The sequence below is a fragment of the Primulina eburnea genome, chromosome 18 (genome assembly GCF_022965805.1).
Source record: "Primulina eburnea isolate SZY01 chromosome 18, ASM2296580v1, whole genome shotgun sequence".
Classification (NCBI taxonomy): Eukaryota; Viridiplantae; Streptophyta; class Magnoliopsida; order Lamiales; family Gesneriaceae; genus Primulina; species Primulina eburnea.
In genome coordinates this window covers 26573964-26600847 of record NC_133118.1, presented here as the reverse complement: position 1 = coordinate 26600847, position 26884 = coordinate 26573964, and the positions used below count along the sequence as shown (strand labels likewise).

General features: G+C 32.6%; 3 protein-coding genes across 3 annotated transcripts; 1 reads left to right on the top strand and 2 right to left on the bottom strand.

Moving 5' to 3' along the window:
• Positions 1-8763: 8763 nt before the first annotated feature.
• LOC140819334 (probable nucleoredoxin 1) lies at positions 8764-12291 on the top strand. Its single transcript, XM_073179374.1, has 4 exons — positions 8764-9089; positions 10261-10740; positions 10830-11309; positions 11393-12291. The coding sequence occupies exons 1-4, from the start codon at positions 8973-8975 to the stop codon at positions 12077-12079; spliced, it is 1764 nt and encodes a 587-aa protein (XP_073035475.1). The 5' UTR covers positions 8764-8972; the 3' UTR covers positions 12080-12291.
• Positions 12292-15943: 3652 nt separating this feature from the next.
• Positions 15944-17353, bottom strand: LOC140819974 (uncharacterized). Its single transcript, XM_073180259.1, has 2 exons — positions 16612-17353; positions 15944-16506 (listed from the first exon to the last, which is right to left on the bottom strand). The coding sequence occupies exons 1-2, from the start codon at positions 17131-17133 to the stop codon at positions 16048-16050; spliced, it is 981 nt and encodes a 326-aa protein (XP_073036360.1). The 5' UTR covers positions 17134-17353; the 3' UTR covers positions 15944-16047.
• A 2426-nt stretch (positions 17354-19779) lies between these two features.
• On the bottom strand, positions 19780-21025 carry LOC140819212 (uncharacterized). The gene is made up of 2 exons (XM_073179224.1): positions 20038-21025; positions 19780-19790 (listed from the first exon to the last, which is right to left on the bottom strand). Exons 1-2 carry the CDS (start codon positions 21023-21025, stop codon positions 19780-19782), a joined length of 999 nt encoding a protein of 332 aa, XP_073035325.1.
• Between the last annotated feature and the right edge of the window lie 5859 nt (positions 21026-26884).

Genomic DNA, 26884 nt, shown 5'->3' with positions numbered 1-26884 from the left:
TAACAGATCCGTATTAATTTGTGTTTCGTAGATTACGATTCATGTTTTATTTACAGACCAGTATTGATACATGTTGTTGGATTATGCTACATGTGATAAGATATATTTCATGCTGTTATGTTAATTCAGTTAACTGCATGTATACATTGTTTATACTGGGATATTTATATCTCACCGGAGTTATCCGGCTTTTGTCTTGTTTTGTATGTGTGCATGGCAACAGGTGGGGCAGGATCAGGGTCCAGAAGATGATGAGAGATCGAGATTAGAGTGGTGATCACGGACTTAGATATAGATAGGTTTCATTACTTGATTGTAGTAATTGAACCTTAGTTGAACTAGATGTATGTTGTACATGATTTGTATTATTATACTAGTTTGTATAATAGATTGATTCCATTACCTTCCGCATTGTAAAAGAAAAATTTTTAGACCATGTTTATCTTAATTGATAATTAAACCCCAATATGATTAAGAAGATGATTAGCGTTCGGGTCCCCACAATATTAATTTCAATTGAAATTACATTATATATTTATGTTATATTATGTAATTAGTTGGTTGAATTGGTTATATTATGTATTTTTTTAAAAAAATTAAGCCTGATATTAAAGTTGTCTAATCTTCATATATAATTTATATAGAGGTATATGCATAAATATATTGGTATAATAGTAAATTTTTAAAAGACGATGATAAAGATGTCTTAGTCTTTTTTACCCAAATCAAGATATCATATTCTTGGTTTAAATTTTAAATTTTAAATTCAATTACACTATTTAATTTTCTATTTAATAATTTTGTATGTAATAAGGAAAAGAAAATTCCAAAACTCGTAACACTGCCAGTCTTTCGAGTAAAATTAATATAAATCTTCAAATAGATTTTAAAATGCAACTTTATTTTATATATTAAATAAATAAAAATAAATTGTAGTTTAATAAATAAAAAAATGTGCTACTACGATACTTGATGAAACTTTTCTTTAAATTATTTTTCATATTTAAAAAATTTCTTATCATATCAGAACATAACTAAATATATGATCTTGTTTGCTAAGAAAATTTTGCGCATGTCAGACATGAATCGTACCAAAATTGTGAAATATGACTTCTAAAAACAAAAAATGTGAGTTATATATGAACAATTTATTATTTCTAATTCTCTGGATAAGCCACAAAACTAAGAAATTTAATGTAACGTCCAAAAAATCAATCTACTTAAAACGCATGCATGCAAATTATTTTAATTTCTTAATTGCTTTATTTAATTTATTTTAAATTCTAGCATGATATTTATTATATGATTAAATGTATGCTTGCATGAATAAATGATAATATGACATGATTTCATGAAATTAAACATTTTACCCAAATATTCGATAATAGCAGGGAAAATCAGACCGAGGACGACCAAGACAAGAATATGAATTTTTATTTAAATAATGACAAGGCTTCCTAATATGATTAAAAATGATTTAATTTTTTCTAAAAATGTTGGAGTTCGAATTATTTTACGAGTCGAGCTCGATTTTTCCCGGTAAGCCGGTTTTGGGCAAACAAAGAGTTTTAAAAAATCGAAAATATTATTTTATGGAAACTAATTTTATAAACTTTTATTATTTAATTAATTAAGTGTTATTGGGCCTAATTCAATCAATCTAAGTAGACTCAATTACTCTTAAGTTGCAATCCCAAAACCAAGCCCATTTAACTTGCAAATTAAATTATAAATATGCTACATAGGTCCTTTAAACCTCATAATTCATCTACACTAGCCGAAAAACACACAGCACACACCTACAAAATTCGAAAACAAGGTTGGGAAAGAAAATCTTGTTTTTTTCGTCATCCGGTCGTCCAACGTCACACCCTCGTCAAGATCGTATATTCGAGCGTTATAAACACAAAGGAACATTTTATAAACCCTCAAACATCAGAAAAATCATATTATGCTTTATTTAATTGTTTATGCGTGAAAAAATAGGTATTCGATAATTTTTACTGTAGAACGTTTATACGACTGTTTTTGCGTATTTATGAAAAACGTTTTGAATCCAACAAGTACGCTGCCAATACATGATAAAATATGATTAATTTATGGATAGAACATTATAAATAATAGAGGAAACAAGCTACATAAACCGTGGGAAATTCAGGAAGATGCGTGAGTTTTGTTGGTTGTGCAAAGTCAAGGGCTCGGCTATGTAGGCATAGGTGCAGGTGGTTCGACCAGGTCTTGAGGTTGGGTCCTGAGGGTCATGGTTAGCTCCTAGAAAGAGTCCTAGGAAGTGTAGGGCTCGAGCCAAGGGCTGGGGAAGAGTCCACGAGAAGTGGGACTCTCCCCCACGCGAGTGCGGTTGCAGCAGCGGCCATGGGGGCTCTTTTCTGGGGCTTGGGTGAGCTAGGTAGGTCCTATAGGGTCTAAGGATGATGGTCAAGGGCTGGGATAGGGGCTGGAGTAGCTGGGCTGGCCACTGGCTCGAGAGGGCGTGGGAGAGCTCAAGGGCGCGCAGGTTGATATACTTGGCTTCAGGTGCTTCACTGCTGGGTTCAAGGGCTTGGGCTGCTCTGGGTAGGGTATGGGCACGTTCCAGGGTCGATCAGGGTCATGGTGGTTCAGTGGTGGCTTGGCTAGAAGAGTCCTAGTGCCACTAAGACTCCTTGAGAATGAAGCTTCATGTGCGTAGGTTGTGTCTGCTGTTCAGGTGAGGATGAACGCGTTAGGACTAGGTTCCAGGGGCTGGGCTTGGTCAAGAGGGTTCCTAGATGGGTTGGATCGGGTTGGATCGAGGTGACTCTGGCGTGGCTCGAGTATTTTTGGAGATGGCTCGGTGTGTTTGATTGTGTGTTAATTTCGGAAATAATAAAACAAAAATTGAATCCATGGGTCCACGGGTGTGGTTCATGACTTGGAAGGGTAGAATAAATAATAAAAATGTTATGTTTAAAATTTGGGATCAAAATAATAAGTTTGGATTTATCCAGGATTTAATCGCTTCACGAAATGTTAATTAAAGAATTAATTGAAAAGCCTATTTTTAGGCTTCATAAAATTATGAAAAATTATATTTAAGCATAGATAATTATTTAGAATAATCTCATGTCATTAAATGTGAGAAAAAAAATAAATTCGAGAATTTTTACGTCCAGAGGCAAAACAGTAATTTTACAATTAGGAAAATACGTAGACGCTTGGCAGCGTCCCGAAGGATCATAACGCACGTTAAATGATATTATATGATTTAAAATTATTATTTTGATGATAATATGTATTTTTATGATTTATGGTAAAACTGTGCAATTTTTACTATCTAAAATGCTATTTTTGGAATGTTATGATATTTTTATGACTTTAAAAGAAAAATGAAAATATTTTAAAGGATTTGAATTGACTGTGACGAAAGATATTCGTGCGGGGAAAAGACACCAGAGGGAACTCATTTACGAGAAAAGGCCCAAGAGGGAACCCATTGTGGGAAAAGGCCCCCGAGGGAACCTGTCTATGGGAAAAGGCCACCGAAGGAACCCCAACGATCGTATTTCTATGGTGGAGTCTAGTGCACACCCCCATGGGCCATATGGAGCTGAAGACTGATACAAGCTAGTCACTTTCAAGGATCAAACTTCACCCAAAATGATATATGATTGAAAGCTTATGATAAAAATGATTCTTATGATATATGATTTATGATGAGGATTAAAGTTATTTTTAAAATGATTTATTTATGCCAAAGCTTATTTTAAATGATTTATAAAGGATTTAGTTCTGCTTAAAATTATTTTAAAATGATTTTACGATTTATGATTTAATTATGCTAAAATAATTTTAAATGATTTATTTATGTTCAAAAGATATTTTAAATAAAAATATGATTTTAATGCATGTGAATGTATATGTATTATTTGCTATACATGTTTAGAACGTGCTGAGTTTTTAGACTCACAAGGTTTGTATGATGCATGATTTGATGATTTATGGGAGGATGCTGACGCTTGAGTGAATCGAGTGTAGCAGTACACACCCGAGTGCCTTTATATTTCCGCACTAGCTAGGTAGATAAATGATTTAAAGATTAGGTTAATGATTTTTATTAGAGATATTTTTATGCTTTATTTTTATTGTTAGTTGATCTTTTTAAAGGTCGAATTAGGAATTTTGGTTAGTCGATGATTTAGGATTTTAGTTTATGCACTAAAGATTTAAATTGTTAATTTATTATGATTAATGATTATGTTAAAATATTTTATTTAGTAATTTAGAGTTTATGATTTATATTAGAAAAAAAAATCGAGGTCGTTTCAGTTGGTATCAGAGCCAAGGTTTTCCCCAAAAGGTTGTGTAGTGTCACTTCGAGAAGCTCAAGAAGTCACTCCTCAAATATGTGAGTTTTTACTGTTTTATATTTTATATGCTTAAATTCTTTTAAATGTTTATATGATGCATGATATAAATGCTAGTTGCATTCTTCATGTAAAATGATTAATGCATGTTGGGTAGTGGAATTGATTATAACTTAGAGAAGAACATGGTGCATGCACTACTTAAGTGGAATTTAGGAGTCGACTTTAGGAAATTTTGGGTTAAAAATGCAATTTTCAATATTTTGATGACCGAATTGAAGATAAAGTTTTAACTTAGAGGTTAAGTTTGAGGTGGATAAGAGAATCTGAGCTTAGCAATATCAAGTCAAGGAAAATTTCGATGACGAAATTCAATTTAAGGGAGAGAGAATTGTAACGTCCGAAAAATCAACCTACATAAGCCGCATGCATGCAAATTATTTTAATTTCTTAATTGTTTTATTTATATTATTTTATATTCTAGCATGATATTTATTATATGATTAAATGTACGCTTGCATGATTAAATGAAAATATGACATGATTTCATGAAATTAAAGATTTTTTCCTGAATATTCGATAATAGCAGGGAAAATGAGACCAAGCACGACTAAGACAGGAATATATATTTTTATTTAAATAATGGAAAGGCTTCCTAATATGATTAAAAATGATTTAATTTTTTTCTAAAAATGTTGGAGTTCGAATTATTTTACGAGTCGAGCTCGATTTTTCCCGGTAAGCCAGTTTTGGGAAAACAAGGAGTTTTAAAAGATCAAAAATATTATTTTATGGAAATTAATTCTATAAACTTTTATTATTTAATTAATTAAGTGTTATTGGGCCTAATTTAATCAATTTAAGTAGGCTCAATTACCCTTAAGTTGCAAGACCAAAACCAAGCACATTTAACTTGCAAATTAAATATAAATATGCTACCTTGGTCCTTGAAACCTCATAATTCACCTACACCAGCCGAAAAACACATAGCACACCTACAAAATTCGAAAATAAGGTTGGGAAACAAAATCTTGTTTTCTACGTCGTCCGGTCGTCCAACGTCGCACTCTCGCCAAATATCGTATATTCGAGCGTTATAAACGCAAAGGAACGTTTTATATAAACCCTTTCAAACATCAGACAAATCATATTATGCTTGATTAATTGTTTATGCGTGAAAAAATAGGTATTCGATAATTCTTACGGTAGAACGTTTATACGACGTTTTTGCGCTTTTATGAAAAAACGTTTTGAATGCAACGAGTATGCTGCCAATACATGATAAAATATGATTATTTATGGACAAAACATTATAAATAATAGAGGAAACAAGCTGCATAAACCGCGGGAAATTCAGGAAGATGCGTGAGTTTTGTTGGGTTGTGCAAAGTCAAGGGCTCGGCTATGTATGCATGGGGGAAGGTGGCTTGACCAAGTCTTGAGGTTGGGTCCTGAGGGTCATGGTTAGCTCCTAAAAAGAGTTATAGGAGGGCTAGGGCTCGAGCCAAGGGCTGGGGAAGAGACCACGAGAAGTGGGACTCTCCCCCACGCGAGTGCTGTTGCAGCAGCGGCCATGGGGGGCTCGCTGCTGTGGCTTGGGCGAGCTAGGTAGGTCCTATAGGGTCTAAGGATGATGGTCAATGAACTGGAGTAGCTTGGCTGGCCGTTGGCTCGAGAGGGCGTGGGAGAGCTCAAGGGCGTGCGGTTGATATACTTGGATTCAAGTGCTTTGGCATTGGGTTCAAGGGCTTGGGCTGGTCTGGGTAGGGTCTGGGCGCGGTCCATGGTCGGTCAGGGTCATGGTGGTTCGGTGGTGGCTTGGCTGAAAGAGTTCTAGTGCCACTAAGACTCCTTGAGCGTGAAGCTTCATGTGCGCAAGTTGTGTCTGTTGTTCAGGTGAAGATGAGCGAGTTAGGGCTAGGTTCCAGGGGTTGGGCTTGGTGAAGAGGGTTCTTATATGGGTTGGCTCAGTTTTGGCTCGAGGTGACTCGGGCGTGGCTCGAGTATTTTGGGAGATCGCTCGATATGTTCGATTGTGTGTCAATTTCGAAAATAATAGAACAAATATTTCATCCATGGGTCCACGGGTGTGGCTCATGACTTGGAAGGGTAGAATAAATAATAAAAATGTTATTTTTAAAATTTGGGATCAAAATAATGAGTTTGGATTTATCCAGGATTTAATCGCTTCTCGAAACTTTAATTAAAGAATTAATTGAAAAGTATAGTTTAAGCTTCATAAAATTATGGAAAATTATATTTAAGCTTAGATAATTATTTAGAATAATCTCATGTCATTAAATGTGAGAAAAAGATAAATTCGAGAATTTTTACGTTCAGGGGCAAAACAGTAATTTTACACTTAAGAAAATACGTAGACGCTTGGCAGCGTCCCGAAGGATCATAACGCACGTTAAATGATATTATATGATTTAAAATGATGATTTTGATGATCATATATATTTTTATGATTTATGGTAAAACTGTGCAATTTTTACTATCTAAAATGTTATTTTTGGAAAGTTATGATATTTTTATGACTTTAAAAGAAAAATGAAAAATATTTTAAAGGATTTGAATTGACTGTGAAAAAAGATTTGATTTATGATATATGATTTTATGGAAATGTCGTGAGGGGAAAAGACACCAGAGGGAACTCGTTTATGGGAAAAGGCCCTAGAGGGAACCCATTGTAGGAAAATGCCCCCGAGGGCCCGTCTATGGGAAAAGGCCCCGAGGGAACCCCGACGATCGTATTTCTATGGTGGAGCCTAGTGCACACCCCCATGTGCCATATGGAGCTGAAGACTGATCAGTCGACCAAAGGATAAAAGGTAGTCAATTTCAATGATCAAACTTCACCCAAAATGATATATGATTGAAAGCTTATAATAAAAATGATTCTTATAATATATGATTTATGATGATGATTAAAGCTATTTTTAAAATGATTTATTTATGCTCAAAGCTTATTTTAAATGATTTTTAAAAGATTTATTTATGTTTAAAATTATTTTAAAATGATTTTACGATATATGATTTAATTTTACTAAAATGATTTTAAATGGGTTATTTATGTTCAAAAAATATTTTAAATAAAAATATGATTTTAATGCATGTGAATGTATATGTATTATTTGCTATACATGTTTAGAACGTGCTGAGTCTTTAGACTCACATGTTTGTATGATGTAGAATTTGATGATTTATGGGAGATGCTGACGCTTGAGTGAATCGAGTGTAGCAGTACACACCCGAAGACCTTTATATTTCCGCACTAGCTAGGTAGATAAATGATTTAAAGATTAGGTTAATGATTTTTATTAGAGATATTTTTATGCTTTATTTTTATTGTTAGTTGATCTTTTTAAAGGTCGATTTAGGAATTTTGTTTAGTCGATGATTTAGGATTTTATTTTATGCTATGGAGATTTAAATTGTTAATTTATTATGATTCTTGATTATGTTAAAATATTTTATTTAGTAATTTAGAATTTATGATTTAAGATTAGGAAAAAAAAAATCGAGGTTGTTTCAGTTAATCTTAAAATTGAAGGAAACTAAAGAGGAAATTCATAAACAAAAAAAATTTAATTATGATATTATAAAATGGATTCAATCTGAATAACGATGCTTATTTCCTTAGGCTAACGATTTTCAATTTGGTAGCCGATTTAGAAGAACTCATTCTGATAAATATGAATTCAAATATAATTTTTATACATAATTTGGTATTGCTCCATATGATTATGACTATTATTTTTTATATAAAAAATATTACTTTTCATTTTCAATATAAATATAGTCAATTCGTCTCACAGAAAACATGCTCAGTTATTTATATTCTAGTTTTTATTTTTTATAAAAAAAATTGATTTCCCATTAGGTAAAAAGTTTTAGAAATATGGAAAATAGAAGCATCTTATTGATCACTGATTAAAACATCGATCACTGATTAAAACCATATGATGCCGAAAATATTACTTCACATTTCAAATATGAATATAGTCAATTCGTCTAAGAAAACCTACTTGATTATTTATAATCAATTTTTTTATATATATAAAAAAAAATGGGCTTCATATTTAGTAAAAAGTTGAAATAAAAAAGATAATGAAAATAGAAGACATCTTGACTATCGATTAAAATCATATAATTTCAAAAATATTATTTTTTCACTTTATAATTATTAATTCATATTATAGGAAACTACTCAATCATTTATGCTCTAATGTTTTTTTTTTTTAAAAAAATTTTGATTGTGTATTAGGTAAAAAGTTAAAATATAATAGAAGGCAGCTTGACCATGGATTAAAACCAGACGATGCCGTGTACGGCCCAGATCGATCTCAAACTTCTTCGCATTTCTAGTTAAACATATGATCTAAGCAAAGCATCATCATGCACAGCGTCAGCCTCAGCGTCAGCACCGACTCCTCTCCGAGTCATCTCGATTTCTAATAATACTAAACAATGACTTACGGGTGAAGAATCTCAAAAGTCTCCTGCAAGAAAATCTAATGCAACCCTTTTCTATTTATCCCTGTTTCTGTCACAGGACTTGAGCGATCGATTTTCATTCAAGATTTTAGGTTTTTCTTTTTCTTGAAGTTGAAATCGGGAAAAACAATGGAGGTCCAAGAAAAGGGTGCAATGGGTGTTGATGAAGGGGTTGCTAGACATGATCTCAAATCTATTTTATGCTCTGCAAACAGGGATTTCCTTGTTCGGAACAACGGTGATCAGGTGATCCATTTCATTTGTTGTTAATATTCTTACAAGTTTATTTTCTTGCTCTTGCGCTTATATTTTGTTTCCTTGGTTCGGAAAGTACTAATGTTTTCGACTTTGGCTTCTGGGAGGGAGTGTGCTATTTTGCAGAAAGAACTTTCTTTTTTCCCTTTTTTTTTCATTCAGTAGGTGTTTGAGTTCATCATAAATTGATTGAAATTGCTTGAATTTGATTCTTAATCATTTTTTTGTTATTTTTTTATTCTTTTTGGGTTGAAATGAGGAATCTTTAAATGTGCTTTTTATGTGTTTGAGAAAGTGGAAGATTATGATGATGATCATGGTGAATATGATAATGGCTTGTTCAGTGATTTGTACTGTGTTTCTCTGTTTAGTCTCTTGTTTGCTGTCATTCATGGATTTTGGCATCAAAGGTAAAGAGACATAGGAGATGATTAGATTGTGTCATACAAAATTCTTGTTTCAAATGTATTTTTGGTGCATGGATAATTTTCATATAGTTAGATTTTAAATTCATGGCTCCTAAATTTAAGATTTTACTTGAATAATTCCAAGCTTTAACTCATTGACTCAAATCAAATTTCGCCGGCGAAATCGTATCTTTCAACCTCACAAGTGTTGCAATTGAATTGGTAAATTTGTCTTCATATATAGTGTTGGGAAGCAGTAACGTCTCTGCTAGGGGAGCCAGCAATTGAAATGTAAGCTTAGGTTGTTGCACGATTTAAAAAATTTGAGCTATACTTTATCATCAGTGATAGCTGTTATTACAGTGACATATGTTCAATCCTAAATATAACATTTGTACCGACCGACGTCCATTGTTTAGCTATAGTTGAATCTGTATGTTATATTTGGTTCTAGCATTGCGCTTTTATTTTCTTTGGGTGGGAGGATTGTATGTGGGTGAATCATATGGAACTCAGATTCCAATTGATAATGATATTATATGCAGTTAAATCCACCATAATCATTCATGCGAGAGGTTAACTTTAAAGATGATAAATTTTAAATTTCCCCATATCGGAAGAATCCGAACAATTAAAATGAATTTAAAATCTTGATTTCAAATTATTCGATCTAAATTAAGTCTTAAAGTTTATAGATGTATTAGTTGTTCATCTTACAGGCTGAAGGTTACTTAACACTTCATGATATTGACCAGGTTACAGTGGATAGTCTGAAAGGAAAGGTAGTTGGATTATATTTTTCTGCATCATGGTGTGGTCCGTGTCAACGATTCACTCCAAAACTGGTTGAGATGTATGATCAACTTGTTCCAGATAGCAAATTCGAGATTGTGTTCATCTCTGGTGATAAAGATAATGATTCATTTAGTTCATATTTCTTGAAAATGCCCTGGCTTGCTGTTCCATTTTCCGAATCCGAAATTCGTGAGCAGTTGAATGAGTTGTTCTCTGTTAGGGGAATACCTCATTTCGCAATTCTGAACGAAAATGGAGAAGTATTGACTACTGAAGGAGTGACAATTGTGAAAGAATATGGCACAGAAGGATACCCTTTTGACCATGAAACAATCGGAAAACTCAAGGAACAAGAAGAAGAAGCTAAGAGGAATCAGTCACTGCAATCTTTGCTTGTCTCCAGGGCTCGAGATTATGTGATAACTGCTGATGGGAAAAAGGTATGTATTTTGCTTGTACCTCCCACCGTAATGTGCGAATTAGATTTACTCATCACTATAATGAACTTTCTTGTCTGTGCGTTTGCAAGGTGCGTGTCTCTGAGCTCGAAGGTAAAACCATTGGCCTATATTTCTCTTTGGCCAAATTCAAAAATTGCGTTACTTTTACTTCGAAGCTCGTTGAAGTATATAAGAGTTTGAAAGAAGCAAAAAAGGACTTTGAGATTGTTATGATACCCCTTGATAATGATGAACCATCGTTTAAAGAAGAGTTTGAACAAATGCCGTGGCTTTCACTCCCCTTACAGGACCAACTTTGTGAGAAACTAGTCCGTTATTTTGAGCTCAATTCCCTCCCCACTATAGTCGTAATCGGGCCAGACGGGAAAACTCTGCATTCCAATGTCACCGATGCCATTGAGGAGCACGGCACAAAGGCGTATCCTTTCACACCCCAGAAATTCATCGAACTTCAAGAGATAGAGAAGGCGAAATTGGAAGCACAAACTCTTGAATCAATTCTGGTGTCAAAAGATTGTGATTTTGTGATCAGAAAAGACAGTGAAAAGGTATATTAATCAGGTGTTCATTGTATTTGCCTAATTTCTCATGTTTTTCGATTTCCTATTTAATTATTTTTTTCTCATTTTAGATTCCCGTGCACGATCTTGTTGGAAAAACTGTGCTTATTTACTTCTCGGCACATTGGTGTCCACCGTGCCGTGCCTTCCTACCCAAGCTCATAGAATCTTATCAAAAGATCAAAGAACAAGGCGAAGCACTTGAAGTGGTCTTCATTTCGAGTGACAGAGACCAGACTTCCTTCGACGAATTCTTCTCATCCATGCCATGGCTCGCTATCCCATTCGGTGATGAAAGGAAGGAGTCTTTGAGCCGCTTATTCAAGGTCCGTGGCATCCCCATGCTCGTTGCAATCGGGCCCACAGGCAAGACTATCACAACCAACGCTAGGGAACTTATCATGCGTCATGGTGCAGAAGCGTATCCCTTCACTGAAGAACGACTCAAAAAGATTGAAGAAGGGTATGAGAAAATGGCCGAGGGATGGCCTAGAAAGTTGAAATCTTCGCTACATGAGGACGAGCTCGTTCTCACGAAACGTCCGTTCTTTAACTGCGACAGCTGCAACAAAGAGGGTCTGATATGGTCTTATTATTGTAAAGATTGTGACTTTGATTTGCATCCAAGATGTGCTTTTGATAGTGATCATGAGAAGAAGGGAAAAACAGCTGAAGTTGAACCGGAAAATTCCGATGTCGAAGAAAAGAAGGGTGGAGAGGGTTGGATTTGTGATGGAGACCAGTGTTCCAAGAAATAAACTTGCAGCTGCTATAAAATTTACAAAGGTATTTTTAAGGTTTAATAATATGTGTGGTAATAATCAGAAAATTATAAATGATTGCTATTCCGCATTTCGTATTATAGTGTGAGATTGTTTACGCAACTTTGCTATATATTGTTGTGTGAGATCCAGCTGGAATGTTCGTTTGTATCATATGTTCAAGTTGTATGTCATCGTCGTTTCGATTATTTTGATCCGATTGCTAACCAGACTGGTCACCTGGCAACAAATTTCATATCAACAAAAATTATGAAATAACACAAAAAATTTGAAAGGGAACATGATGTAATGAGGTGGGCGATAGCCATTTTTTGTGAGATCGGAGGATTTCGACTTGGGGATGTTGTCGGGTGGCAGAAACACTAGCATTCTTGATTTTGATATTATGTATATAATGTTAAATCAAATTTCGGAGTTATATAAATTAATAGTTTCTTTAGTTTTTACATTATTCTTCGCCACTATTTTGAGGTGGAATTCACGTTTAAATGGTTCGAAATGAAAGGAGAAAACAATTGAAGTGGAAATATTCAAGAAACTAGTACAACGACGCACGCGTTGCGTGCTTGTACGATATGTTTTTATAATTTATTTGATTTATATTTAAATGAGGATCAAAATATATTTATAAGAAATAATGAGTGGCTACTGACCGAGTATTTCGGTTGGGAACAAATCTAGCAAGCGGACTAGGTCAAGTTATAGTAAATGGACGATGAGTCCAAGTATCGATCCCACAGAGACTAATATTTAATTACTAGAATTTTTTTCACTTAACTTAAGCTAGACAAAATAAATAAAAAGATGATACGTGGATTATTAATCTAAACTTTAAATAAAATAATTGCAATTAAAAACGAGGGATTCAAATATCAAGGAGGGATTCAAATTCAAATAAATAACTAAGACACACAACGGTACCAAACTCTACTATATTGACACGTGTTAAAATCCAATTAATTATTTAATTCATGACAATCACGGTGAAATCCCCAATTTTATTTATTAAACGATTCCTCGAGTTAATAAACCTATTTAAGTCTAACAGTCCAATTATTTCTAATTGAATTTAATTAGATTTAAATGCATTAAATCTTCGTGGAATTTCAGTTTTCACCTAAAACCGCACACTGAAACCGAATACTATTTCTAGTCAGTTTAACCATGTGTTGATGACGTCTTTGTTGCTATATTTAATCAATCATCTTCCGAGTCGTGATTAATCAACATACATGTAAATAGTTGATCAGGCTATTAACAAGAAATATTAAACTAACATCAATCAATAATTAAAATCAAGAAAAATAATATAATGAAAATAAAACAAATATCAAATAAAGTATTGTTTGGTCCTATTGTGGTCTTAGCCTAAAGAAAATTATTCCATGAATTCAAAAGAAAAGTGAGAACACATATTTAAGTTCATAGAAGAAAACAAAATAAAGAATGAGAGGAAGGAATTCTCAGTGATTTGTAGTGTGTGTGAGGAATTCCTCGCTGGTTTTGCCTTCCTTCTTCCTCCCTTCTTTTCCTTCTTCCGCGTTGTTCTGCTATTCCTTTGTTCTGCACTTCCGTTCCCTCTCCTTCCTTCTCTGCCTCTCTCTTCCGCACGCTTCTCTCCTCTCTCTTCCTTCTCCCTGGTGTTCTTCTTCCGTGTGGTATTCTGTTCTCTTTCTTTCTCTCTCCTCTGCCTCCTTTTCTGTACGCTTCTCTCCTCTGCCTCTCTCTTCCGCGCTGATATTTTCTCTTTTGTGCGCCTCCTTTTTCACGTCTCAGCCTCCTCTCCTTTTATCCTTGCTCAATGGGCCTCCTTCTTTCTTTCCTTCTAAGCCCATGTCAAGCTTAACCCTTGTAAATAAGATTGTAGATTTTATTTTCAAATATGAGACTCAATCTTTATCAAAACTTCAATAATATCAAGATATAAAATATAAGAATATTTTATTTCTTTTCCTTTGGTATTTTCTTTCTTTGGAGTCTTGTAAATTTATTTTATTTCCAAATTTAATCATTGTTCCTCTTTTATTTAAATCTACAATTATTAATTCAATTAAGCATATAATTAGGGATAAAAAGCCTAGATAAGCACAAATAAAATCCCTAAAAATCTCTATAAGATTTGGGCTTATCAATCCCCCCACACTTAGCCTTTGTTCGTCCTCGAACAAATCAGAGAATAAAAATATTATGAAGGAATACTCAATGATTCACCACAAAATTGACACAATCAACACTTTTCAACCAACCAAATTCCATCATACTCAATCAAAAGATCACACTTCGAAAATCATAAAATTCACTTTCGTTGCAACTTTAAAACTCAAGCATTCACTAGCAAAGATCAAGATAATGAGACGTGTGTAGTGTGGAAGTCAAAACTCATATTCCTCAAAGGTGTTTTAGTTCAAGGAGTGCTTATATTTTTCTGAATTTTTTTTTTTTTTTTAAAGAAACTTTCCATAAGCTTGTATTTCATACATTTCTCCACTAAATGATGGAGGAATATGACCCGGTCAATAGGTCTTTTCAAGCTTATAATGTTAGGCCACGGCTCACGGCTACAATAAAGGTAGGGAGATTCAAAATGAGAGAAAATAAACAATTATTCCTTCAGCGCATTCCTTCATCTCTTATTTTCCTCCTCATTGAATTTCATCATTCCTCCATCTACTTTTTCATCTTCCTTGTACTTTCATCCATATTCCCCCATATTTTTTTTTTCTCCAGCTTCTTTCAATCTTCAACAACATTCCCTTTTAGTTTTTTTTTCAATAACCACATCATACAACATTCATTCCTCCTCCTTTTCTTTTATAATTATATATATCTTTTCATCAATCCCTTTCTCATTCTTCATGATTTTTTTTTTTTTTCAAATTCCTCCAACTTTTTCTTATCAATTATCAACACATGGGAGTTATTGAAAATTTTAAAGCGCCAAAGGGGTTTATTTCTCTCAAAATTAAGGTAGAGGAATAGTGTATGAGCTAAAAATGGGTATTTGATGTGGGATTTTGAAGGAATACGAATGGGGGCTAATTGTATGTCTTTGACACACTCCATTCGATTTATTAGGCTCAAAAGGGAATACTAGGGATATGAATGATGCATAGGGTAGGCTTGAAAGGCTCAAACGGTCCAAAGATCGCCTAAATCATCCCTAAGTCATTTTCCTCCGTATTTTCAGCCTCGAAGGATAATCAGACAAGTTCTAGATTGTTTCTTTTCTTTCTCTTTTTTTTTTTTCGATTTTTTTATGAGCCCACCTCTTGCCAATTCACAATTAATTCATATAAGTTTGACTTAAAGTGCGTAGATTATGTCTCAAAATATGATACAAAACTAGTTTGTGCTCAAATCCTTCGGGTACAACTACAGTTCATCTCAATCAATTCCAAGTGTGATTCAATCTCTCGAGTGATCAAAAATCTAGGAAGTCAATTAGTGTCTCATGTAATCACAAGTGCGGTTTCTCAAAGAATAACCAAAGAAAAAAATTTTCATGCTCGAGGATTAAACATTGAAGCACATGCTAAGTGTGGTGAAGTGAAACCAAACACAAATTCCCCCCACACTTTATATTTACATCGTCCTCAGTGTCATGCTGTTCAAAAAGAATATAAAAGTTGGATGTAGAATAGTAAGAGAGCACTTCCCTGACAGTGTTGCTTTAAATTCCATGGAGTGCTACATGGGGATGGTAGAATTCCTCAGTGCTGGAAATCTTTTATTTCAACAGTTTAGCTTTTCCAAAGTCTAAGGCATCTTACTTCATTCCAATATTCCCTACACACACCAAAATCACAGAGAATTAAACTAACAGACTGAAAAAGTAAAAAAAAAAAAAAAAAAAAAAAAATTAATAGTAAAATAAAATAAAACGAAATAAAATAAAATAATTCACTGGGTTGCCTCCCAGCAAGCGCTAAATTGATTGTCTATAGCTAGATAATGGAGAAGCAGCCTTCAAATAGCGGCTTCCGCCCATAGTAAGTATCATACGATATTACATATGGGTCTTGATTATGTGTGCCCTCAAGCTTGGCATGATATTGACATTGTAAGCTCGTCGCTCCAACAACACTTGGCAAAAATTGATTATTAGGGGAAGAACAATCCAATCCATGATAAAGCTCGTAAAGGATGTAATATTCTTGAGTTTGCGTTGATGGAAATAAAGAATCTGCTGGTGGAATATATGTTAAGACCATATATGAGTTCAAATCCTTCGACTTGTGTTCTTCTAAATCCTCCAACTTCACTTCTGCCTCATCTTTGCGTATGGATTCCTCGAAGAATTCTTCTTCCTCCAGCTCCACTTCTGCCTCATCTTTGCATAGGGATTCTTCCAACTCCACTTCTGCCTCATCTTTGCATATAGATTCCTCGAAGAATTCTTCTTCCTTCAGCTCAAATACTTGTGGAAGATCAGATTCAGATGAAATTTCTACATGATTTGAATCACTCTCCAAACCTTTATTGTTTGAGTTGTCATCATTCACCCATACCTGATTGGTCATTAATTGATCGACAAAAATCGCTTCGTCCTCTTGGTTGATTTCGGACACTGGTTGCATTAGAAGCTCAATCTGTTCATCGATGAAACACAAAGAGTTGACCATCTTCTTCCACTGGGCTATGATTTCATCTAAATGTGCACTACGCTCTTCTTGTTGCTCAAATGGTTGGTTTACAAAATCGGGGCAAAATTGTGGAGGATATTGGTGACTCCAACCCTGCAGTGAAGGATCACAATGCCAGTGGTAGTCGAAATCTGCCATATCATTCAACAAGTGCATCGCACTGCTGTATTCTCTATCAAATAAGTGACTACCAGTTGCCAAAGCCCCATAATTTACCCAACTTCTTGTTGCCTCATCCAAACCAAAATAGAAAAATTGAATAAGAGTGTAGTTTGACAAATCATGAAACCGAAAGTTGTTTGCCAGATCATTGAATCTCCCCCAAGCAGCATAGAATGGTTCTGAGTATTGTTGGGCAAAATTCGTGAACACTCCCAGATGATCCATCTTGAAGTACCTCGCAATAAAATAAAATAGAAAAAAAATTCGAAAAAATGTCTAGTCTCAAATAAGTAATTTATTCTAATATTAAATAAATTAGTCCCCGGCAACGGCGCCAAAAACTTGACCGAGTATTTCGGTTGGGAACAAATCTAGCAAGCGGACTAGGTCAAGTTATAGTAAATGGACGATGAGTCCAAGTATCGATCCCACAGAGACTAATATTTAATTACTAGAATTTTTTTCACTTAACTTAAGCTAGACAAAATAAATAAAAAGATGATACGTGGATTATTAATCTAAACTTTAAATAAAATAATTGCAATTAAAAACGAGGGATTCAAATATCAAGGAGGGATTCAAATTCAAATAAATAACTAAGACACACAACGGTACCAAACTCTACTATATTGACACGTGTTAAAATCCAATTAATTATTTAATTCATGACAATCACGGTGAAATCCCCAATTTTATTTATTAAACGATTCCTCGAGTTAATAAACCTATTTAAGTCTAACAGTCCAATTATTTCTAATTGAATTTAATTAGATTTAAATGCATTAAATCTTCGTGGAATTTCAGTTTTCACCTAAAACCGCACACTGAAACCGAATACTATTTCTAGTCAGTTTAACCATGTGTTGATGACGTCTTTGTTGCTATATTTAATCAATCATCTTCCGAGTCGTGATTAATCAACATACATGTAAATAGTTGATCAGGCTATTAACAAGAAATATTAAACTAACATCAATCAATAATTAAAATCAAGAAAAATAATATAATGAAAATAAAACAAATATCAAATAAAGTATTGTTTGGTCCTATTGTGGTCTTAGCCTAAAGAAAATTATTCCATGAATTCAAAAGAAAAGTGAGAACACATATTTAAGTTCATAGAAGAAAACAAAATAAAGAATGAGAGGAAGGAATTCTCAGTGATTTGTAGTGTGTGTGAGGAATTCCTCGCTGGTTTTGCCTTCCTTCTTCCTCCCTTCTTTTCCTTCTTCCGCGTTGTTCTGCTATTCCTTTGTTCTGCACTTCCGTTCCCTCTCCTTCCTTCTCTGCCTCTCTCTTCCGCACGCTTCTCTCCTCTCTCTTCCTTCTCCCTGGTGTTCTTCTTCCGTGTGGTATTCTGTTCTCTTTCTTTCTCTCTCCTCTGCCTCCTTTTCTGTACGCTTCTCTCCTCTGCCTCTCTCTTCCGCGCTGATATTTTCTCTTTTGTGCGCCTCCTTTTTCACGTCTCAGCCTCCTCTCCTTTTATCCTTGCTCAATGGGCCTCCTTCTTTCTTTCCTTCTAAGCCCATGTCAAGCTTAACCCTTGTAAATAAGATTGTAGATTTTATTTTCAAATATGAGACTCAATCTTTATCAAAACTTCAATAATATCAAGATAATAAAATATAAGAATATTTTATTTCTTTTCCTTTGGTATTTTCTTTCTTTGGAGTCTTGTAAATTTATTTTATTTCCAAATTTAATCATTGTTCCTCTTTTATTTAAATCTACAATTATTAATTCAATTAAGCATATAATTAGGGATAAAAAGCCTAGATAAGCACAAATAAAATCCCTAAAAATCTCTATAAGATTTGGGCTTATCAGCTACATTATAATTTTGATATATGAACTAAAAAATAAATTAAAAAGAATAAAAAAGACCCAAGCAAAAATTGAACCTACAACCTCATGATTAAGAAACATAGGCTTTATCCACTAAACTACATGTGACTTGCTTTTAGTTTTTAACACTTTATTAATATATATAATTAGTAATGTAGAGAGTGAGGGTGAAGGGTATTTTAGGTATTTTAAAAAACAGACCAAGGAAGTTACTCTAACATACTTAACCTTAATAAATAGTAAGAGATACACGCGTGACTTACTATAATTTAATCTACTTTACTATAATTTTTAAGCATTTGTCATTAAAATTTAATTGACTATTTGTTAAAATTCTTAATACTTGAGTCATTTTTAAACATTTCAAGAACGAGAATCGATCCTATCGGATATGATGTGCCCCTCCCCTAAATTCTTTGAATTTGTGAAATTTAGGTAGGCATTGGAAATAGGATGATTTCCCTCCAAATCTGTACAGGAAGTTTGGTGGTTCACTAGACCTCAAATTTTAAATTTTTAATTTATTTGATCTCAACGCTGATGTGATGTTTTACAAGTTAGCAATTTTGACGAACCGTCGTCATTTTTCTTTATCATACCATCATTTTTCGACGTCACGTCAACAATTGGACCAAAATAGTTTGAAATTAATCAAAAAATTAGTGAATCAAAACTCAAAATTAAACAAGTAAGTAGACAAAAAAAAAACTGTTTTCATTATGATAAAGGCAAAAAATATCATCGATCGAAAGTCCACTTAAGCAGGGAATCAAGCAAAACATCATCCGAGAATAAACACGATGACTCGTCTCCACGCGAAGACTCTCAAAAGTCTCCTTTCACAAGAAAATATAAATCAATATATTCTTTATATTTTTACCAAATTCTTGCTTGATATGATCATATAATAAGTTCAATTTTGAATATATAATATAAATGATTGTTATCTTTTTGTACCCTTCGTGGGTTATAGTTGATCATGCATGTGTTTACGGAGCATGTACTATTTCTACGTAAATGTTTAACTTATTCTTGTACTACAAGGAAATTGAATTTTCACAGCGTCATATCAACAACGTGCTTTTAATCAGGGGCGGATCTAGGATTTCTACACTGTGGGGATCGTTTCAAAATACATACAAAATATTAAAAGAAGAAAGACAAAAATTCCATCAGTTATATTCAACTAAACATAAATAGTACGTTTTTAACAAGAAAAATTCTAACTAAAAGGAGTTCGACGTTCCTTAAAATTTTCAAAGTCTTCAATAATAGTATATATACAAATATTTTTAGCAATTTCTCTTTCAATAAATATCATCAATACATCCGAGAGAAAATCATCCTCCATTTTGCTCCGAAGCGTAGTTTTGACGATATTCATAGCTGAGAATGACCGTTCTGTAGTAGCGGTAGAAACTGGAAGAGTCAGCACAAGCACGATCACTCTAAAAACAAGGTCATATGTAGCAGCTTTCTTAGTCTTCACCAACCATTGACACAACTCGGAAATGGTTGAAAGACTTTTGTAGTGTGACCCTTTGACTACATTATGCTCATAGTGCTTCAACTGCATCTCTAACCGTTCTTTTTCTTCACTAGTAAAATCTTGTGTATAAAACTTTTCAACCAGTTTGCATATATCCATATATCTCAATGAATCGCTTGCATTTTGAGGATTTAAAGCAGAACTAAGAATGAGTAACTCTATCGCATCTTCACTAAAACGCACATTAATTTCTTGCAGTTGTGAATCTATAGTGGCATAAAAAAAGTTTACCCTATAATGATGCTCAATGGTGAAATTGCCTTGATGACGACGGGCTCGACCTCGCCTATCAACATACTGAGCACTAAAATCAGGAACATCAATGTTACGAGCCACACAAAAAGACTTCACTTTTTCAAGCAAATCATCCCTTAGCTCTTGAATTAATGTTTTTGTAGATGAAACTAGCTCCATTGCATTCAAAATATATTGAGACTTACTTTGCAATATCTGACAAAGCACATCTGTGATCTCCATAATCTCGTTCATTAGATGCAATATGAATAAAAAATCAAATGAATTCATTTCATCATAAACAGACATTGCTTCTGCTCTTTGGGAAGGAAGTCCATCTTCCATAACTTTGAGCAATACAGTACATGCTGCACTAAACATCTTGATCAAGCTCGATAATGATCTAAAATGAGAACTCCATTGTGTATCAGCTGCTCGTTGTAAATTACATATCTGATTAAGTCCACGCCCTATCTCGAGTTCATTCATAGAAATCAAATAAGCAATGTCATCTGCGTGAGCTTATTTCAATTCATCATTACGCTTGCACGAAGCACCAACCATATTAACTATGAAAGTTAATTTATCAAAAAAATGATGAATGGGAGTTACATTTTTTGTTGCCGCAACAAGAGCCAACTGCAATCGATGGGCAAAGCAATGAACATAATAAGCACTCTTACAATCTTTCAGAACCAAAGCTTGCAATCCATTGAACTCACCTCTCATATTGCTAGCACCATCGTAACCTTGACCTCTCATATTGCTAGCACCATCGTAACATTGATCTCTAATATTTTGGTCATCCAAATTGTAATGACTCAAATAAGAATATATAGCATTATTTAATTTCAAAGCAGTCGTATCTGACACATGAACAAGCCCAAAAAAACGTTCTTGTATGCATCTATTTTTGTCCACGAACCTCAACACTATAGACATTTGTTCTCTTTTTGACTCATCACGGGCTTCATCGATGACTATGCAATACTTGATGTCTGCAATTTCTTCACGAATTACATTTTTCACTCTCAATGAGAACATGTGAAGTATTTGTTTTTTGAATATCATGACATGTATACTTGGCATTTTTCGGAGCTTTATGTATTGCATCGGAAAGCTCATCGTTATACAAGCCACCACATCGAGAAATTCCAGAAATTTTCCATGATTAGATGAATTAGAGCTCTCATCATGACCTCTGAAAGGAACGCCCTGAAGCGCAAGCAACCGAACTACATGTATACCAACTTTCAATCGAAGGCGATTCCTTGCAAATGTTTCTGAGCTAATTTTGTTGAAAAATCTTGGTATATGTTGAGGTTGGTTCATTAAATCCTCACATGCTTTTTCAGCCATACGATGAGGTGAAGATACATTATCTTTCCCAATATGACATTGGAAAGAACATGTTTTTCCACTTCGAGCCTTCTTCCAATTATCAAATCCAACAATAGTAAATATAGTTTGCTTAAGACATCCTGATGGCTTGTTAAAGATAAAGCAAGGAAAACAGAAAGCTTTATCTTCTACTAGAGAATACTCCAACCAACGAAAAAGCTCATACCAGGATGATTGAAACCTGCGGGGATGAAGATTGTTTTTATTTAGTGGATATCAATTGTAACAGATTTTCCCATTTATGAATAAAATCACACCTGACACAATAAATAAAATCTAGTCATTTAAATATACTAACACCATAAATAAAATATCTGCAATAATACATTATCAAGACTCACTGCTAAACTTCAAAATCTCGATAAAATATAATAAACAAAGTGTATAAAAAAATATAAACAAACAAACCTCAAGACATTATAATTCGATTTATAAAAGACTATAAATGACAAAGCCTGAATCTGGACATTTTCATTATATACCTTTAGTCAAATTCTAAACAAGATCACATACTGAAATTGAATTAGCACTAAATATCCATGTTCCCATTTAATTGAATCGGCAATTATGCATGTCATTAGCTAAGTCTTAACCATAAATTTAAATAATATTTCTACTTAAAAGTCATATTATGTTGCCAAATTACATTGGAACTCCTCCCGTAAACATTCTGAAATTTCATGAACTTGATTACTGAAATTAACGAGTAGCAATTCAGTTCTTAGGATCATCAAACCAACATTAATAAATTATATTTCATGAACACCAAAACTTAACATTCCCAAATTCACTTGTTATCCTTTCTAAAATATTTGCCAACATATACATCAAGTTTCGAAAATAATACAATAAATCAAAAGAGTAATTGTGCTTACCTTAAAACAGTAGAAATTAGAGGAAAATAGGAGATGAGTAAATTTTCTTCCTAAACCCTACTTCCCTGTGATGAAAGAAGACGGCGCTCCGAGCTATAGTTTTGATGAGGCTGAGTTTAATTCTCTTTTTTTCTTTTTTTTTTTCCCATCAGTTTTAAAATTAACATTAAAAAGTCATAGATAAATCGTACGATAAACCATAATTTCATTATTTTAAGAAAAATTGATACGATAACAAGTTAAATATGATATATGATGTTTTACTATTTGATTTTTAGTTTATTTTATATAAACCTTTGGTAGTTATTGCTCTAACACATTAATTTCAACCAATCAAATTAAGAGAACTTTAATATATATATAATACCTATCCAAAAAATAAGTGTATATAGTATTCAGACTTAATAATAATAATAATAATAATAATAATAATAATAATAATAATAATAGATAAAAATAGTGGAAAAATTATTATATAGAAGGTACCAAAATTTATTTTAGGCTTTGGAGCAACGAGAGTAAGAATAAATATTGGTTAAATATAGGAGAAGTTGGTGAAAAATCCCCAATCAATACATTTCTTTGGGTTCACTCCCTACCCACAAAATTGTGGTATTATGTCATACAAAATGTAGTACACTTCATGTGGAAATATGGTACACTTCATGTGGAAATGTGGTACTAAAAAAGTACCTAGAGACTGAAGACAAAAAAAAAAACGCCGGTTGGGGACTGAAGGCCAATTTTCCGTTATCTGTTTCTTTGTTATTTTGGTCCTCTGTTTGGTTAAATTTCTATTTTATTTCAATTTTTTAAGGTTGTGGTTTCAAATGTTTAATAGTGTACCATATTCGGTTTTTGGACAATTTAGAGACTTTTAATTGAAATGTGATAGACAAATAAAAATGTATTTTTTTTCCAAATATCCATTTCAATAAGTCGATGGAAAGTAAAGCAAAAATGTACTAATATTTAGGCATACGTCTCATTTAAAAAATATCATAAAATTTTAAAATAAAATCATATTTTGAAAAAAATGATTATTTAAAACCAATCTTCAATGGAGGAAAAATCATATATAAAAATGATTATTTAAAACCAATCTTCAATGGAGGAAAAATCATATATTGTCCATTTGTCAGATCTAACAATACCAATATATTTAGGGCCTAAATATATTGAGACAGTTGAATCTGACAGAAAGACAAATGATCGAACTAAAATTTCGATAGGTCGTTTGTTGATATGGTTGATGAGATGTTATCGTTAAGGTAATATTATAATCATGGATCAAAAGGTTCATATATGAACAATATTAATGTTAACAGAGTTAATATGACAAAACATGAGTAATTAAATTAACTTTTAGAGTAGTGTTCTTAAAGCAGCTTGAACTCAACCAATCGGTATGATGTGTGTAAGATCAAACGTTTGCCGCTTTACTAAAACGTATAGCTAGTGGTAATGGTGTTACTCAAATATTTTAAACCGCACAGCAGCTCAAGCACGATGGTTCGATCGCTCTACCAAGCAAAAACAATTATTGCACCGAACAATGTGTGACCAAATCAAGAAAATCCAAAACCAATGTTCCACTCAAATTATACATCAATAAAATGAAGGAAATTAGGTAATAAATATTGAAAAATATTTAAAATTTATGTAAATTTTAAAAGTATAATTATAGTATTAAAGATTGGGAATGTCTGCTCGAGAAGTGATATAGCTTTGCCTTGTGCAACTAATTCCACTGCGATTCTTGAAATTATATAATAAGTAGGGAGGACATGCAATGAAATCATGGAGATTTAATTACAGAGATATTCCCATGCACAATTTTCAAAGTGAAATGATGTTGGAAAATAATTTTTGACTTCTATGTTCCTTTAAAATAACGGTAAATTTCCAAAAAATACATCTGTCAATGTTTCAATTAAAATTTAGTACCTAGTCATTATTTTTTAGAAATTAATACCTGACATATCTATATATTTAGTTTTAACTACCCATAAAGCAAACTTTACATTTTTACCCTTTATTATTTAAATAAATATATTATTTTATCCATAAATATTATATTATTTTTCTCCATTTAAAATATAATTTTATCAAAATATTGTTTCTCAATTATCATGGAATAAAAGTAAATACTTATTTTGACATACCAAGTACCTATTTTGGGGTTTCAGATATTTGATTTCGCTCTTTGAATACTTTAAATATATAAGAAATACTATATTTTCGATCATTCACCATAAATTCAATCATTGTTGGTTTTTTCATGAAAAATACATTAATATGACTTATTCATGTCATTTTATTTTTTTTTAAAAAAACATAGGTCATCACTCATCATGAAATAAGATTAAGTATTTATTTTGACCAACAAAATTCTTATTTTGGAGTTCTAAATGTTTGATTTTACTCTTTGAATACTCCAAATGTGTAAGAAAATACTGGATCTTCGAGCTATCACAATAAATTCAATAATTGTTGGTATTTTCATTGAAAATAAATTAAGATGCCTTATTCATGTCATCTAACTTTTGAAAAACACAGTTTCTCACTCATTGTTGTATTAGAAAAATTACTTATTTTGATCGATAAAATACCTATTTTCGGGTTCCAAATATTTGATTTGGATATTTGAATACTTCAAATGTGTAAAAAAATACTTAAGTTTCAAGTAATATTAAATGGCTTTTGATTGTGTCATTTGTGAAGTTAAAATGTGATACTTAAATTGGTACAAAGAGTATCTAATTAGAGTATATAAATACATGATTTTACCCCGTAAATATCCATATCCAATTATTTGAGGATGCCAAAATATTATTTGAAATTAATATTAAGTGATACCGATGATGATATTCGTGAAGCAAAAATGTGATACATAAATTAATAAAAATAATACACAATTCGAGTATTTGCAATATGGAATTATGTACTCCTCAAGTAAAACTAAGTACTTTAAAATTTTCATACTTATCTGAGAATTTGTTTGTTTGGTTTTTTTTTTTTTACAAAAAATATATTAAATGAGATAAATATGTCATCCAAACGAATCTTCCATAGAAAGCCAACACTTGATGAACTTACGTTGCATATTCGAATATCCAGTATTCTATTACATGTTATGAGTATCACATGTACCAAATCGAGTATTTACAAACTCAAATTAAGTATTTCTCATCCAAATGCATATTCCATGGAAATACCAACACTTGGAGAATTTATATTGCCTATTCGAATATCCAATATTGAATACATATTATGAAGATCTCATTTACGAAATCAAGTATTTTCCAACTCAAATTAGGTATCTTTCAAATAAAATTAAGTACTTTAAAATTTTCATGCTTATTTGGGAATATTTTATTTTTATTTTTTACAAAAAATATATTAAATGGGATGAATATGTCATCCAAATGCATCTTCCATGAAAAGCCAACACTTGGTAAACTTACGTTGCATATTTGAATATTCAGTATTCTATTACATATTATGAGTATCTTCTATATCAAATCAAGTATTTACAAACTCAAATTAGGTACTTATCATCCAAATGCATATTTCATGGAAATACCAACACTTGGACTCTTGGAGAACTTACGTTGCCTATTCGGAATATCCAATATTTTAATACATATTGTGAGTATCTAATTTACGACATCAAGTATTTGACAACTCAAATTAGGTACTTCTCAAGTAAAACTAAGTATTTTAAAATTTTCATGTTTATTTGAGAATTTTTTTTTACAAAAAAAAATTATTATTTGAGATGAATATGTCATCCAAATACATTTTTCATTGAAATACCAATACTTGGTGAATTTACTTTGTCTATTCGAATATCCAGTATTTTAATACATATTGCGAGTATCTCATTTACGAAATCAAGTATTTGCAAGCTCAAAATATGTATTTCTCAAGTAAAACTAAGTACTTTTAAATTTACATACAAAGTTTGGAATTTGATTTTTTTTTACAAAAAATATTAAATGAGATGAATATGTCATCCAAATACACCTTTCATGAAAAGAAAAATAATGACTGAATTTATGGTGATCGT